The 17,796-nt window shown below is 35.2% G+C and overlaps 1 protein-coding gene across 6 annotated transcripts; it reads right to left on the bottom strand.

Moving 5' to 3' along the window:
- Positions 1–1,433: 1,433 nt before the first annotated feature.
- On the bottom strand, positions 1,434–17,598 carry LOC126968965 (activating signal cointegrator 1 complex subunit 1). 6 transcript variants are annotated; one of them, XM_050814218.1, is made up of 9 exons: positions 17,454–17,598; positions 16,961–17,057; positions 14,640–14,777; positions 12,057–12,156; positions 11,143–11,275; positions 9,191–9,319; positions 8,012–8,172; positions 3,705–3,877; positions 1,434–1,748 (listed from the first exon to the last, which is right to left on the bottom strand). In XM_050814218.1, exons 3-9 carry the CDS (start codon positions 14,752–14,754, stop codon positions 1,465–1,467), a joined length of 1,095 nt encoding a protein of 364 aa, XP_050670175.1. In that variant the 5' UTR covers positions 14,755–14,777; positions 16,961–17,057; positions 17,454–17,598; the 3' UTR covers positions 1,434–1,464. The 6 variants fall into 6 exon arrangements, with proteins under 6 accessions (XP_050670175.1, XP_050670178.1, XP_050670176.1 ...); XM_050814221.1 differs by having other exon boundaries at positions 14,640–14,766; XM_050814219.1 differs by lacking the exon at positions 17,454–17,598 and adding an exon at positions 17,274–17,436.
- Between the last annotated feature and the right edge of the window lie 198 nt (positions 17,599–17,796).

Genomic DNA, 17,796 nt, shown 5'->3' with positions numbered 1-17,796 from the left:
TCATAAATTTCTGGTAAATTTGTAAACAGCGGTTTGATAGCATCTATTCTGCTTGACCATCTTGTTTCAGACAATGGTTTTAAGCTCAGATTGATGACATATTTTTTTAATATATCCCGTCTTTTGGTAGAGGACGAAAAATATTTAAATAATTCTTGCACAATGGTGAAAAATCCAGTCGTATGATGATTGAGATTATCAGCGTCGTTTACTATGACGTCGTTTAAAATGACCGCGCCGGGTTTGGCGCCAAAACAGCTGAGTAGGTTGCTTCTGCTGGAAATCTATCTATCCTGAAAATTCTTATTAGCTTTATTATAAACCTTCTGACAGGTATAATAATAAAACTTGACCAACACCGGGACGAAAGTAGACGTGTATGGCAAGGACTTCCACAAGGATCTGTACTCAGTCCGATACGTCTTAACCTATATACTTATGACTTGGAATCTTCACTTCCGAACTCTAAACATGCTTCAATATGCCGTTGATTTAGTACTTTAAGCCATAGGTAACACTTTAAGGTCTGTTATGTTATGTAGCTGAATATCAATAGATTATGATTAGATTCCATCCAATAAAAGCTATGAGAATAATGACTGGAGCCATGAAATCTAGTACTTTGAATGCATTACAAGTAGAGTATAACATCACCGTTTCATTCAAGACGCCAGTTTTTGGCTGGTTGTCTCTTTTTTCGTTTATTACAATTTTCTAATAGCCCGTTGATAACCAAACTTTTGAAAAGATTAAATACTCTAAATAATATACCTTGGATAGGATCAGGATTAGTGTGATCGGTCTATAGTTGCCTATTTTATTGTGTTGTTGGTTGTGGTCTATTTTATCACCTTTTTTGTGGACTAGCCGTCTAACAAAGACAGCACAAACGGGACAGACTCAACAGGATTCTATTTTTTTTACAGCTAAAACATTTACAGCTAAAGTTGGTATCCTTCCGATGATCAGATTGCTTGTGCGTTGCAACAGCCGAAGTGACGCTACAGAACATACAGATACCGTGGCAGATCACAGCTCTGGTTCAATACATCACTTCAGCTGACTGTGAACGAACCGGAGTCGATCTTCTAATATACCATACACAAAGATAGACGGCGGCCACTGAAGACATGGCAGTATGTTTGGATAAAGCGAACCTTCGATCGTGTTCATCACAAAACCCTTCTCTTGAAACTTCATGATTTTTATGAAAATAAGGGACAAGACGAGCAGGACGTTCAGCTGATGGTTATTGATTGCCTGCCCATTACAATGCAGTGCCGCTCAGGATTCTTATAAAACCCTAAAAATTCTGAATGGCACTACAACTGCGCTAGTCACCTTGAGACAAGATGTTAAGTCTCATTTTCCCAGTCATTTCGCAACTGGATCATAAGTCCTCATGGGGCGTAGGTATGTGTTAAAAATAAACATCAAATAAAAAAATATTTATTTCTTAAACAGTTAATTATTACCAACACAAGATACAACATGGGTTGCCTGGTAGTAACCATCAGGGCCTACCACACTTCTCTGTGATAAATGTATATCACGCCACTCTACGACCCCAAAATCGTAATCTCCTAATGAGCTTAGGATTTTCGAACCATCAAAACTTTCTCTTGCTGTGTTTTTCTTGCTGGATGAACCCTCTTCATCGCTTTGTGAACCTGAGTTTCGATATCGCGTGTTTATCAAAGTGACGTGCATTTTCACACTCGAGTCATTAAATCTGTTGATCACAACACCTGAAAAACGTTTTTGTAAATAGCACGTCAATGGAATTGTAAAACAAGATACATTATATCGACTTTACGCAAGAAATATTATTGACTTCTAAATGTACCAAGTGCAAGCCCGAATTCAGCCCAAAAATAATAAAGTTAGGTTATGTTAGTATACATTAAAAATAATTGAAGATGTAAGTTAATTTATTATAATATATAACATTATACTACCTTCATACTATATAACTATACAAATAAGATAAATTACTACCTTCTACTGTCAGTAATTAGGTGTGAATAATCTGAAGCTGTCCCAATATACTCGATAAGTCATTCTTATCGCCTTATATTGGGACGCGTGAATGGCAATTTCCATACAAACTTCTATCGCTGGTAAGCTATACGTCGTCCCATTGACAGACAGCGTGCACGGATAAGGTGAGTTACCGTCAATAAGTTTATTGAGACAGAAAAGTCAACGATAGCTACGATTTTTATCTCAAGTAAGAGATAGACTGAACATTGGGAAGGGCCGTAAGTAGTTACAGCCGGACATGAGTAGAATAACGTGATTCTGCCTGGGACAAATTAACTCGGCATAAGAAACGGGTTAGTCGTTAACGATTGATTTTTTGGGATGTCAGTGAAATCGCTTAGGACACTATTAATGGTGAGGTTATTGAGTAACTAAGGTTATAAACTCATTGGTAAAAAAACGGGCGGTTGTAATTTTTTCCGAACATTTAGAAAATATAATATCGTAAGAAATTTTTATCATTTGAGAATATTACTGGCACATTTAAGAAGTGTTGTGGTGCATAAAAAAGTTTATTCCAAATTCAAATTTAAGACATGGTCGGACTTTTACAAAAATGCAGTTAATTCAAATTCAAATTCAAATATTTTTATTCAAAATAGGATTTATAATCACTTATTGAACGTCAACAACCACCCATTCAAAAGAGACTTCCTCAGACCTGAGAAGAATGGGCGCAAGAAACTCAGCGGGCTTTTTTTTATATAAATATAATATATAATTGCGTATCGTGGCGGGAAGCGTTGATAGTTCGTATTAACTCTAAACCATTTTAGATACTCATTGTCGGGAAAAAAATCCACGAAATTTTATAAAAAAAATTACCTTTTATATCCCAAGATTTTTGTTCTTTGTAATCTCTACTTTTTCATGGTGTGAAAAGAAATATACATTACCTACTGTGGGAAATATTTGGAAAATTTTAAGGGATTATCAAAAAGTAATTGAGTTTCATATATCTGTTATTTCGTAGCAGCAAAAATATGGATTACTATTAAAAATATAAATCAAATATATTTATAAATCTTTCATTTAACATTCCTCCATAGGTATTGTAGTTTCGCCGGAAATCAAGATAAACCGTTTTTACCCTTAAACCAAAGAGTATAATAATATATAGGGAAAGAGAGCCCTCTCTACGCATTATGAGCTATTTGAAAACTAGCGCCATCTGGAGATTGGCCCCGAAAATGACTATTATAAGCTCCAAATTATAAAATTCATTTTTAATGTTGTGACGCAATTAAATAACTAACCCTACTCTTTAATGTAGGTATTGCAATTTTTTACCATGTTGAAATTGGACGTAGAGTTAGTTATCTAATTTTGTCACAACATAGAACATAAAGGATAGATTTAGTAGTGTAAATATGCAAAATGGAACACGAGAGCTACATACACGCGCAAACGCTAGACGTAGCCGCCATTTTATGACCAGTGGGCAGTAACACAATTAAAGAAAAGTTGAAAGGTTTCAAAGCGAGTGACAGCTGCCAAAGCTTTCATTTTCGGGCCAACTAACAGATGGCACTACAGTCTTCTGAAAACGTCACTTTAAGACGTCTGTCCCACCCCTGCCTTAAACCCTGACCTCAGATCGCCAGTAAATTATTTTTCCTTTAAATAAGGGGTTCTAGTGTTATTGAGCTGTTATTTAATACCTGTTTTATATAAGAATTCTGCGAGAGCATTAACAGTATCTTGTAGAATTCCAGTTGGGCCTTCGTCCTCTTCAACACGGCCATATAATACATGCATCTCTTTGGGGTCGTCATTCATATAAGACAATCCTTTCAGTCTTATTCTGAGTGGTAAGTAGTCCTTCAACATGGGTCTAAAATCGTACAAATAATTACTAGGTGTAAGGAAAACTGCCAATTCAAATTCAAATATTTTTATTCAAAATAGGATGTGACATTACTTATTGAAAGTCAAAAAAATACCACCCATTCCAAAATGAATGCCTCAGAATTGAGAAGAATGGGCGCAACAAACTCAGCGGGCTTTCTTTTGTAATTACGAAATGCTTTTGTTTTGAACATTTTCTGGGATCTTGTTGTAAAAACATATACATCGCCTCACAAAAGACCTACTAACTCGACTTAACCGAGTAGTAGGCATCATCAGTTTATGTCTGTTCCTGGTGTTAACATTATGGTTATGACAGTTTCTGGCAAATTCACTTATGTGATATGAACATACAACATTACATTATCAAGAATATATTGGGAAGCAACAGTCAAGATGTTAATTTCTTTGAATTTTGCTCTCAATGATTCTTTAGGACCTAGGTTATAAATAGCGCGAATAGCCCTCTTCTGCAGCACAAATATTGTATTAATATCGGCAGCGTTGCCCCATAGCAATATACCATAGAACATAATACTATGGAAATAACTAAAGTATACTAGTCGCGCCGTATCTATGGCAGTTAATTGTCTAATCTTTTTAACCGCGTATGCTGCAGAACTAAGTCTGTTCGCTAATCCTTCAATCACTTTGTATGTGTCGCAGATATATTGTCAAAGCCGTGATATTATCATTTAACGGTAGATTGTCAATCGACTTCATTTCTTACAATTTAACTGCCTGGTTTTAGTGAGATTGTAATGTCACGGGTACGCTTTAGTGAAACAGTTAGTAAATAACTTTAGCTGGACTGTTTAAACACTTACCCCCTTATTCATAATGGTCTGCTAACTTTAAACAGCCGCCAAGGAGGGTTTTTTCTCATTCTGACTTAGGTCAATAGAAGAAGACAGAGTGCGAATTAGCAATGCTTTAAGTTAGCAGACTATTATGAATAAGGGGGTTAGCCTTTTGATTGGGCCATTGTGCGTTTTTAAAATATCTTCTTACTCCAACCAGCCCAAGATCGTTCCAGAAGTCTAGCAGTCTTTAAGTTTCTGCAGGCATCCGGAAGCGATGCTGGTGATTTTAGTATTTGTGCCCGTCGTTCGGCCACACTGCTGTACTCCATAAGCACGTGTTCTTCTATAATAAATCTAGGTTTTCGTCCTTGTTGCAGAAAAAAAAATTCAAAGTTTATTGTGAACTTTTTAGCCATTATTGTAATGCAATTATAATTCCTACGTAATAAGGGTCAATGTCACTTGTACAGCGTTTCTAATGCTGTCAGCTTTTGCGGCGAAATACATTTCTGCCCTTGTTATAATTCTAGAGGCTATTAACAGAGATAATAAGATAGCTATGACTCATAAACAGACTGCATTCCTTTTTTATTGTAAAAAAAAAGTAACTGCATAACATACTTTTTTATTTTGGAAATTTTCAGTGCCAATATATTCAGATTCATGGTCCTATTGCAACCCCCAACTTTTAGGATGTAGATAGTTATTTTACAACCTGTATATAAATATATATTAAATAAGTCACATATTTTTTTCCATGTTTTTTTTTTATTTAAATAGGATCGCGTTATTTATAGTAGAAACTTCGATAATTATCCGAAATTTCATATATATTTTTAGATTAATATTTATGTTACATCGTACTATCGATAGATATACAATGTAAAGTTACTTCAAGTCTAAAATTACTCCCTGTCATGTATAGTAGTAGTAGTAGTAGTAGTGACAAAAAAGTGAGATGAAGGCAAAGTTTTAAACTTGGAATATAAATTTACTTCGCGTTTATTAATAACACAGTATTTGTCGAAGAACATGATTAATCCCCCGATTAATAAAAGGGCTATGTGCTGTTAGAACTTAAAAAACCTGTTTATGTCGATAAAGCCACAATTAGCCTAATCCTAAAGGAAGACAAAATTTTATGGCGAGATTTAAGATGACTTGACCTTGGTACCTAGGTAACACTGAAAATGTTTACAAAATGAAAAACGGCTTAATGTAGAAAGTTGCCAATACTTTTATTGTTTTTCGAAGTAATTTCCGTTAATCTCTACACATCGTCGCATTCGATGGAACCACTGAGAAAAGCAGTTTCCCATTCTTCCTCAGGGGTCTCTTCTATGGCATTTTCAGGGCTCGTAAAGCGAATACCTCGAATTTTATCTTTAGTTCTTGGGAAAAAATAAAAGTCGCAGGGCGCCAGGTCAGGACTGTATGGCGGATGACTCATTATCTCGACACCTGCCATAGTCAAATATTCAACAGTCCGTTTTGCGGAGTGCGCTGAAGCATTGTCGTGGTGAAGGAGGATCCTGCTTCGAGGGCGCTGCTGTCGAACTTTTTCCAAGACAACAGACAAACAGCGATTGACATACCAGTCTACAGTAACTGTCCTTCCATCTTCTAGCACAACTGTCGCGAAATGACCTTTCCGACTAAAGAATGAGGCAATCATCTTTTTTCCTTGACTTCTTCCTTTCTTCACCTTAATTGGCCGATCCTCGAAAGGAAACACCCACTGAGCTGATTGTTTTTTGGTTTCGGGTTCGTAGCAATATATCCAGCTTTCATCACCGTTGAACTTATCTAACATTTGGCGACACCAGTCCATGCGAAGGTGTTTCTGGTTGGCGGGTAAAGTATGGGGAATCCATCTGGTACAAAGCTTCCTGACGCCTAAATGTTCGTGTAATATTTTTCGAATTTGACTCATAACAATGCCTAGGCTTGCCCGTATCTGCTGATAAGTCACTCTCTTATCTTATCTATCATGCGTCGCACAGCACTGATGTTATCTTCAGTAGTCGCTGTTAAAGGACGTCCCTCACGCGGATCATCATTGAGATTGCTACGTCCACGCTTAAACTCGTTAAACCAATTGTAAATAGGAGCACGAGATGGGGCTTCATTAAGAAATGCTAATCGCAGCCTATCATAGCTTTGTTGTTGAGTAAGCCCACAACAAAAGTCATAATAAATCATTGACCGAAAATTTTCTCGCGTGAGTTTAATTTTCACGTGTAACAAGAGTTTTAGATTTGCCGCCAATTCACAAAAACAAATGACAAATGAATGCAATATACTATATTAGGTTACCAAAGAGTTCTATAACTGAAATTCAAAAAAGTTTTCATTAGCAATGTCTGGTCAGTTCTAAACATTTTGAGTGTTTCCCAATTACTTATTGTCGATATCAGGACATGCCCTAAATAAATCCCTACAGTTAAAGAGAGTGGCTCGATCAGACAGACGAATGAATCTCTCGCCCGCATGTCCAATAGTAGTTGTCTCGTAAGTCGGTGAAATCCTTACGACCAAGTCTTTCACGGCCCATTTTACACACATATTGTTAGCTGTCACCGACAGTCCCCTGTGAACTTACATGGAGGCAGAAGACACGCCGCAAAACATGAATGTTGAATGCAGGGGACTGGCCACATAGCGGGTATTCCACATAATGGACTAGTCACTAAGGACTCCTCCGAGTTCATGGTAACATCAGATGTCTGTTAAATTACCTTGAGGAGTTGGGATTGCAAGATTAGCCGCACCCGGCACATAAAATAGGTGAAGTAGATGTGTAGTTGCTGAAAAAAGCCCGTGCGTATCTTCACCTACCAATGCATCTAAACATTAATATCCCTACTAATATTATAAATGTGAACGTAAGTTGCTTTGTTACGCTTTTACGTCGGAGCTACTGAACTGATTTTGAGGAAATTTGGGACAGCGGTAGACTAGAGCTTGGGAAAGGTCATAGGATACATTTTCTCCCGGAAAAATCAATGGTTCCCGTGAGATTTGTGTGAAATTGAAATTCACTTCGATGAGCTATAACTATACCAATAGTAGGATTAGTATGCCTTAGGAATCTTTCACAAAAAAAGATTCATATAATATGTTGGGAACAGGAGCGAAAACGGGAACCGGAACTGGAATAGAGACATGAGATAATCTTCAATTAGAAACTTGCTTATTATTTTTAAAAACCCCTTATCTACGTGGACGTGCACTAGCCCGCGACTGATGCTAGGAATTTAAAAAACACATTGACGTCGTCCCATCTAACTGATTTTTTCAATTAAATAATATCCAACCTTATGACTTTTTCATTTGCCTCTGTGAGCACTTTCGAAGCCAGCAATCTCTCTTCGTTGTCCATGAGAGACAACATTCTAACGGTGATATGAAGTTTACTTGCTCTTATAAAACATGACTCATCCAAACCTCTCCCGTTGTAATCACGTAACACTGTTGCCTGATATAATAAATACATGCATTAAGTACATAGATAATCTTAAAGTAATAATTAATTTGATATGTTTAGTTCATAGATTTCAACCTAATCTATCACATTCAGCAGGAGCTAAAGAAACATTGGCTTTGAAGAAACTGGGAGTCACTGGCTCTGTGGTATGATGCAACCCAGTTTGAGCATTTGACCATTTCAACATTTGCGTGAAACGCAGAGCTGCTCCAATTGTCGAGGATCCAATGGTCTGTGACGGCTGGATCAATTGGCTATGGAGATGTTGTTGTGTGCTTTCTAACACATTTTTGCTGAAAAATGTGGGCGGAGATGATTGCTTGACATCAGGTGATATGTACGTTCATTTGTCCACATCTTGTACAAGAAAAACTTTAAATAAAATTACCTAAAACTTGGGTCAAAAAAACATTCAAAACAGGACAACACTGTTTATAACACTTATTTAAAATTTAAATTCAAATACTTTCATTAAAAATGGGATTCAAGATTGCTTATTGGACATCAAAACAAACAAAACATTGCATGACAAATTGCATTGGATATATGTACATGTATGTTTGTTTGAAAAAATATTAAATTTTATTCAATGTGAACGGTTAGCTCAGTTGGTTAGAGCACCGGCACGGAACGCCGGAGGTCGTGGGTTCGAATCCCGCATAGTTCATAAAATTTTGTTTTTCAAATTTTATTTGTGTATTAATCCTAGAAGTGAGGGTTCTCACTTTAAAAACATAACATATTGTTTAGATTTACAAGAGCGACATCTCAAGTCAATTTCCTAATATGCAAATATTGGGGTTGAGCAGGTTATCAACTGTAAAGTAGATCCTGTAGTTGAAGCCACAACCTGAACAAAGCAAACACAATTTTATAACGTGGCGGTACTCGAACGGTTAGCTCAGTTAGTTAGAGCACCGGCACGGAACGCCGGAGGTCGTGGGTTCGAATCCCGCATCGTTCACAAAATTTTGTTTCTCAAATTTTATTGTAATAAAATAGAACAAACCTTAAATTTCTCAAATCTTTCCATGACAGCGGCTTGATTGAACGGTATAGATATAAAATGTGTGTATGGTAGCTTCTCTTTGGCCGCCATTACAATTATATTGATTCTGCGTCGAGCTGCCTTTACATTCTAGAATTAACAATAATGTTACAAACTAAAATAGAAAATGTCAGCCAAACCAATCTAGAATGCATTGGATTGACTTATTTCACATACTGTGAAAAATTTTAAATTGTAAAATTTTATCAAGTACAAAAGTATTAATTATTTAAAAACACAATAGTTTGGAAACCAATATTGTAATTACCAACACAAAATTTTTTTTCAATATCCACTAGACTGCCCTCAACTATGCTATTAATGTAGGTTTCAATAATATGGAATTATATGAACATTTTAAAAAGGATTCTGTTAACATTAAGAACCCTTTTATATAATCTAAATAGAAGAATAGAAGAAATCTGCCCATGAAAATACCAACAAAATCAGTCTAGAAATTTTGATGATCATTCAAAACAAATCTAAATTGTAAACATTGGTGGTTTGTGTAGACAAACTGTTGTTTAATAATAAACTTATATTTCACATTCAAAATAAATAATTGAATGAATATCTTATTAATAACAAAAACAAACCACAAAGAATAATATAAGTAAAAAAGAGTTACAGAGGTTAGAGAAAAATAATTAAAAACTTATATAACTATAAAAGTAATTAACAAAAAAAATTACAAAGGCAAAAAAAACCTAATATCTTTCTTATTAAGTATAAATCCAGTGAACTCCTAACCTAATAAAATTTTAATGGGGATTACTTCATGGAGTGCAGTTTAGTCCAACTTGAGCGATGGGATAGTTTTTATTTCGATTTGGACCCATAATTATTTTTAATTCCAATATTAATTATTTTGTATGGACATATTTTCTATGAGAGAATTTATTTGAAGCACGATTTGACAGTTCTGCTGTGAAACAATTTCATTTAAACAACAGAGAGCATATTTTACGAAAAAATTCATGATGTAATTGAAATATTATTGACAAATTCATAAAAAACAGTATGTTATTTATTATGTACAGAACAACTACTTCACAGACACACGCCAAGAAAGGAAGATTAGTAGGATAATATGCATAAAATTATAGTGATGTTCTTAATTAAAAGGTACTTTTAGTCATTGTTATAAAAAGGAGCTGACTCAGTGTCATCCTGTATTGGTATAATACAAGCACAGCGCTGATTTTGGGCTGCCCCCTAGTGACCCACTGAGTAACTACTATTGTCAAAGAATAGTTGTTAATTTTTTTAAACATTCCAATAATATTTTTTTAAACATGATATAAAGATTGAATTGTATTTATGAATATAATTCAATATTATAATTTGATCCCAATATATAATAAGCTGCTTTCAATACTTTTTTTTATATGAGAGGGGGCAAACGGGCAAGAGGCTCGTGGGATGGGGAGAGGTGAGGCAACCGCCCATGGACATCCGCAACAACAGGTGTGTCAAGAAATGCGTTGCCGGCCTTTAAGGTGGGAGTATGCTTTTTTCTTGACGGTAGTTGATTCCACAAAGAAATTTCAAACAAAACGCGCGGTTGTGGAATGCCAGACGTCTACGTGATGCGGATGGTACTATGCACGTAATACCCGGTGGTGGAATTCGGCCGCTGGAATCTACCCGAACAGCTCCTCTGAACACTCCCCGTGATAAATGCGATAGAAGATGCAGAGAGAACCCACATCTCTACGCAATGGTAAAGAATCAAGCCGATCGGAGATGACTTGATCGTCGATGATTCGAGCCGCTCTTCGTTGTATGCGGTCAAATGGAAGAAGCTGGTACTGGGGAGCACCCGCCCAGAGGTGAGAACAGTACTCCATATGAGGCCGAATTTGCGCCTTATATATTTTACATTGAGAGAAGCAATAAGGAATGATTCATACCGCAGGTGCAGGGCCATAAATGACAATGTCAGTATCTTCTCCATGTTTTGGTATTTTGATATCTGTTTTTGTATCTCGTTGAATTCCCATTTTGGTTGCCCCCTTTTTTCCTATTATCTTGCCCATGAAATGTCTGAAAGGTAAAGAATATACAAATAAGTGATATTGTATAATTGTTTATACCTTAGATAATTTATACTTCTAGATAGACAGTGACAGCCGTCTAAAATAATTGAGGTTGACTGTTAACCTCTACTATTTTAAGCAATGCATGGACATTAACACAAAGTGACATACAAATCGCGAGTGTAAAATGTAGCTTGTCACACACACTAAAATAATAAACCTGGCCTGTTTTCATCGGTTGTCTAGCATGAGACTATACATATAAATTATCTAAGAATTATACAATAAATATTATTTTATTGCATATATTTACTTCATTGTATCAAAATTTTACCACATTTTTACTTTGATATTCACCACATCATATTTTATTGTATGTAAATTAATAATAATAATTTAATGTGCATTTAAATTTGTAATATATTTGACTAGCTGACCCGGCAAACGTTGTTTTGCCATATAAAGTATAATTCACGCGATAGTTTTATAAGTAATAAAATATTGCCTATATTATAGCCTGTACATCATTTTGTTTTATTGTCAATAGTTTTTGCAGCGCACGCAAAAATAGGTGTTCGATTTTACACCTTGTGTTACAAAATAGCAATTTTATTACGGATCCCTAATTTTGAAAAAAAAACATAGCCTATAGCCTTCCTCGATAAATGGACTACCTAACATTGAAAGAATCATTCAAATCGGACCAGTAGTACCAGAGATTAGCGCGTTCAAACAAACAAACAAACAAACACTGCAGCTTTATAATATTAGTATAGATAATATCTTACTGAGAAACATGAAGATTGGCATAATATCTATTTGGATGTACCATAACAACTTTACAGTCATCATTATCTTCATCTCCATCCAAATCTTGAAATTCCACCTCTAAAAAAATAAAATAATATTATTTCTATATCATATTCCTCTATTTCAACTCTTTCTGCAGTGGAAGTTTACACATTGGTTGCTAGTTAGATGAGACAATGTTTACTATATATATATTTTTATAGTGTTAATTGATTGGTTGATTTAATTTAATTAGCATGTTTATTCAATCATAAATTTTATGTACCTAAAATGTAGACAGTCAACTGAGATCACCAATATGCAAATAAAATTAGAAAAACAAAATTTTATGAACGATGCGGGATTCGAACCCACGACCTCCGGCGTTCCGTGGCGGTACTCGAACGGTTAGCTCAGTTGGTTAGAGCACCGGCACGGAACGCCGGAAGTCGTGGGTTCGAATCCCGCATCGTTCATAAAATTTTGTTTTTCAAATTTATTTGTGTATTAATCCTAGAAGTGAGGGTTATCACTTTAAAAAAAACATAACATATTGTTTAGATTTACAAGAGCGACATCTCAAGTCAATTTCCTAATATGCAAATATTGGGGTTGAGCAGGTTATCAACTGTAATGTAGATCCTGTAGTTGCAGCCACAACCTGAAAGTTGAACAAAGCAAACAGAATTTTATAACGGGGCGGTACTCGAACGGTTAGCTTAGTTGGTTAGAGCACCGGCACGGAACGCCGGAGCTCGTGGGTTCGAATCCCGCATCGTTCATAAAATTTTATTTTTGTATTAATCCTAGAAGTGAGGGTTATCACTTTAAAAAAAAACAGAACATCACCAATATCACCTTGTCAGTGGACCAGCAATACAGGCATTGAAGTTGTTACACCTGTATGCGGTGGTTGATTAAAATGTTTTAAATTATATTATAACAGTTATTTGTTACATAATATATTTAATTATTATTAGGTTTAATCCCAAAACAGTTAGTAGCATTAATAATAGTCATGATAATATTATATATACCAGTAAGCTATACAAATGATTTAAGTTTTCTTTAGTGTCAATTCCACCAATATTTGTTTTTAAAACAATTCGACACGTGTTTCGCCCCTACACGAGGCATCCTCAGGACGTGCCAGATTTTGTCTCGTCAAAATCTGGCACGAGATGAATCTCGACAAGAAATATTGGCGGAATTAACACTAAAGAAAACATAAATCATTTGTATAATTATGGATCCGCAAAGTAACGTCTAATTCAATAAATTTTCTACCAGTAAGCTACCATCCTTTGCTCAAGATGCTGGCTAGATGAGTACTATGGGAACACATTTCTTACCACCAAGCATAACAATGCTAGCATTATTTATATAGTGGTTTGAAAAGTTCCATGTAAGTATTGAAAATACATAATTTGTTTCTAGTTGTTGAACAAAATCATGATGCTCTTAATTGTGGGTTTACATGAATCCTGAGTGGCAATGCAATGTTAAGGTGTTTTATTAGATTAATGATTGGTATCCACTGCGCTCCAACTAGATACCGCAGGTGTAGTTGGAAAGTGCCGCAACTTTTACTACACCCAAACGGGCACACTGGAGCCAATCTCGAACAATGTGTGACATTGATGTGCAACATGTTCTGTTAAACTTTGCTGATAATTGAAACTAAAATGCCCGCTTACGTAGTAAGACTTTGTAAAAATATTACAACACAACATAAAAGACACTGATCACATATCAATAATTATTTTGTATTTTATTACTTTCAATGTAAAATTACACAAATATGAAAGATGGCATTGAGTTTCAAGATGCCACACACACAAGCATCTAATAGTTTCCGCAATAAAGAAGCTATTGTTCTTAAGTAGTGTGTTCATTCTTAGTACATTTATGAAAATTTAATATATGTTCACAAATATCATCACCTTTTTGCTCTTAATAGTGATTTTCATTATTATAACACTAGAAATAAGGGATTGCTTGTGACTAATTCTAGTAGGCTTCATAAGATACATAATAGCTTTAAGGGTAAATGTATACGCTTCTATAATAAAGTCCCAGCCACTGTTCAGGCATTATCTATAAATAAATTTAAATGTTTTATAAAAAAATGGCTCTGTCGTAAATCCTATTACTGCTGAATATCTAAATGATCGGGCAGCCTGGGACTAGATTGTGATTATTTTATAGCGATAGAAATGACTGTACAATATTGTATATTTTTATTGAAAAGAGCACAAATAAGAATGCTGGGAGAGTTTCTTGCGCCGCTTCTTCTCTCTCAGAGCGCCATTTGTTTCCGAAGCGGTAGTAGTATCTAGTAGCTATAAGAAATGACATCAAAAAGAATTCTAAAGGAATCAATTTTGAGAAAATAAATGCCTTTTATGCCTTTATGTGATATCTAGTTGTAGCACAGCATAGACCAATAATTCTTAATCTAAGGGTGTTTCATTTACCATCAGTTGAATTTCTTGCTCTCTCTCTCTTCTTTTTACTTCTTATCATAAAAAATAAGTACTAATGCAATAAAAGCAATATAATAAATTACTTAAGCTTGTTACCATTCTCATAAATATCATGCTCAATAAGTCTTCTGACATCTGCTGTTGAGGAATCATTAACTCTGTAACATCTTCCTTCAATCCATACAACTTCCGGCTTTGTTATAGAGTTCATTTTAGTAAATATTCAGCAAATATCTAATAAAAAATACAATTAAAACCTTCCAATCTATTCAATATTATGATAAAACATAGCCTAAAATGATTTGAATGCTGTGAAATTCTGATAAGGGTGTAATTTTATTTTGATATTTGACATTATACTTATAATGACGTGTACTTACACGATATATGATTGCTTTTTGCTTAAGAAGCGTCCCTACAAACCGATTACAGTGCCAACTTTCATATCTAATCTTTAAATATATGCCAGGCCCATTCAAACAACATGTGATTCAAAATTTATATAAGTTACATATTAAGGAGTTATGACACATTCATGAAGAATAATTTAAACACACCATGATTTCTATGTTTTACTGTCAAGTCAGTTGGCCTTGTCCAACATGAAAACTACAAGTTGCTTTACTGAATTTACAAATTCATGTAATGTAAGGAGAAGCCACCTTGTTAAAATCATCTCCCTAGTTTTAACTCCTTGTAAATATATAAATATGTGCTACCTCCCACGCTATTTCGTCTGCATATCAATGATAGTTATATGCAGAATGGTTGGACACCTCCAACATACATGCTATGCAGACGACACCACTGGTGATGCCGTATACACGGGCCATGCAGGGCTCTCTCGGGAAATTGTCGAGCAGTGCCGGGAGAAACTTGTGTCTTCTATTTAGTCCTCTCTTGAGAAGGTCGCGGAATGGGGTAAGTTGAACCTTGTCCAATTTAACCCCCAGAAGACTCAAGTTTGCGCGTTTACCACTAAAAAAACCCCATTTGCCGTATCATCGCTCTTCGACAACACTTCCCTTAAAGCCTCGCCTAGTATCGGAATACTGGGTCTCGAAATTTCGAGCGATTGCCAATACCGTGGAGGGCAAAGCCATATCGGCTTTGAAGAAATTGGGCGTCATAAATAGAGCACGGCAATACTTCAAGCCGGCCCACATTCTAGCGCTCTACAAAGCGCAGGTCCAGCCACACTGGAGTATTGCTGTCATCTCTGGTCTGGCGCACCCCAGTATCAGCTCGATCCATTTGACCGCGTGCTACGTAGAGCAGCTCGAAATGTCACAGACCTAGTGCTCTGTGAACGGCTGGATCACTTGGCGTTGCTTAGAGATGTCGCTTCATTGTGTGGCTTGTACCGCATTTATCACGGGGATTGTTCCGAAGATCTGTTTAACCTGATTCCTGCCGCCGAATTCCACCTTCGCACGACACGCCACAAGTAAGGATATCATTCCCACCATCTGGATGTGTCGCGGTCTTCCACAGTGCGGTTTTCAAGGAGCTTTCTTCCACATACTACAATGCTGTGGAATGAACTTCCTTGTGCGGTGTTTCCGGGACGATACGACATGGGTACCTAACAATAAGCGCGTACACCTTCCTTAAAGGCCGGCAACGCTCCTGTGATTCCTCTGGTGTTGCAAGAGAATGTGGGTGGCGGTGATCACTTAACACCAGGTGACCCGTAACGCTTGTTGGTCCTCCTATTCCATTAAAAAAAACTAAAAAATATATTTAACAATTTTTCTTTCTCTTCTCTCTTTATTGCACTTTACCAACATCACAACAACAATGAGCAACAGTTTTTTTGCTTGCGCTGGAATTTTATTTTTTACTTGAGAGTGACCTATTGGCCACATGCCTCAATATTAAACAAAATAATATTAAGTTACAACTAACACAATGTTTCTTTTTAGTAATATTATGTGTTTTTCCAATAAAATCTAATAATATATTCTAAAAAAAAAATTATATTCAAAAGATGCTAATTTTACAATCAATGAGATTTAGATGGCTTTGTCTAAAATATCAATACTAAATTCAAATGTATCCTCTCCAACATGACATTGACAGAATCATGGACACTCAGTTGCCGAAGCTGTTTAATAAAACATTCAATCAATTCAGATGTATCACATATATTATGGATCGAGGAGGGCTTTAATATTATGTGATGTGTCTATAAATAAAGTTAAATAAATCTTTTAAAAATATCACAATTCTGAATCGCAAGATAAGTTGTAGCATAATTTTTTACCTTTTTAGCCTACTCTATAGTATTGCAGGCATTATATATATATTTAAGCCTGAATGCATTTCTTTGTTGTATATATCTTATTAATATCTTTATTTTATAATGGAATGTTGTGTATTTATATTTTTACAATTGTTTTACAAAAAAAAAATACCCTTTGTTTCTTTAGCCTTCAACTGCTTGTGTAAGTGTGGAGGAAACTAACAACCAGCACTTTTAGTAGCCTGAGGCTCCAAGTCCAGACCAGCAAGCTGTAATTTAAGAAGTATTTTAAAAGAATAGCTCAAAAATAGCAGCAAATATTATGTCACATGTGTACATTGGCAAATGAAGGAGATGTATAAATATCTCTGAGTGCCATTCCGTTCAAAAGTGGTGTGTGTTACTGCTTTAATTAAAATCAAAAATAATTCCAAATGTATATTTGATACATGCAATATGAGATAAATCAAGTGAGTGAGATATACCTATTATGAAAAATATGTAAAACTATATTTTGAATGTATACATGTAAAAGAATATTTGAATCAGTTTGCAATTATTGAAAAAGGCACTTAGACAGACATTGCATCTTTTTTTGTCACACAGTGTGAATTATTGTAATATTTGTTTCTAGTTAGTTCAATTAACTTAGTCTTAATATGTACCAAAATTATTTATTTAGAACAAGCCAAAAGCAGTTATGTGAACATAATATTATGTAATATGATTAATAACACAAACGGCTGGAAGGCCTTAAAAAAACATTATTGTGCTAAACATGTTAATTATGTCATAACAAATGACAGTGACGTTGATACCCTGATCTTTTTTATATGGATTAGCACAATACAATTAGCTTGATTCATGCATGAATTATCTATTATGTTTTATGAGTATTTATAAATTTTTAACTAAAAATGTTTTTGTTCTGTACATATTTCAAGTGCACCGTGGTTTGTTACTAATGCTGAAATACATGTACAATACTTAGGCATTTCCACAATCAAA

This window comes from Leptidea sinapis, chromosome 17 (assembly GCF_905404315.1).
Source record: "Leptidea sinapis chromosome 17, ilLepSina1.1, whole genome shotgun sequence".
Taxonomy (NCBI): Eukaryota; Metazoa; Arthropoda; class Insecta; order Lepidoptera; family Pieridae; genus Leptidea; species Leptidea sinapis.
Note: the sequence above shows the minus strand (reverse complement) of the source record. Positions and strands in the feature narration are given on the sequence as shown.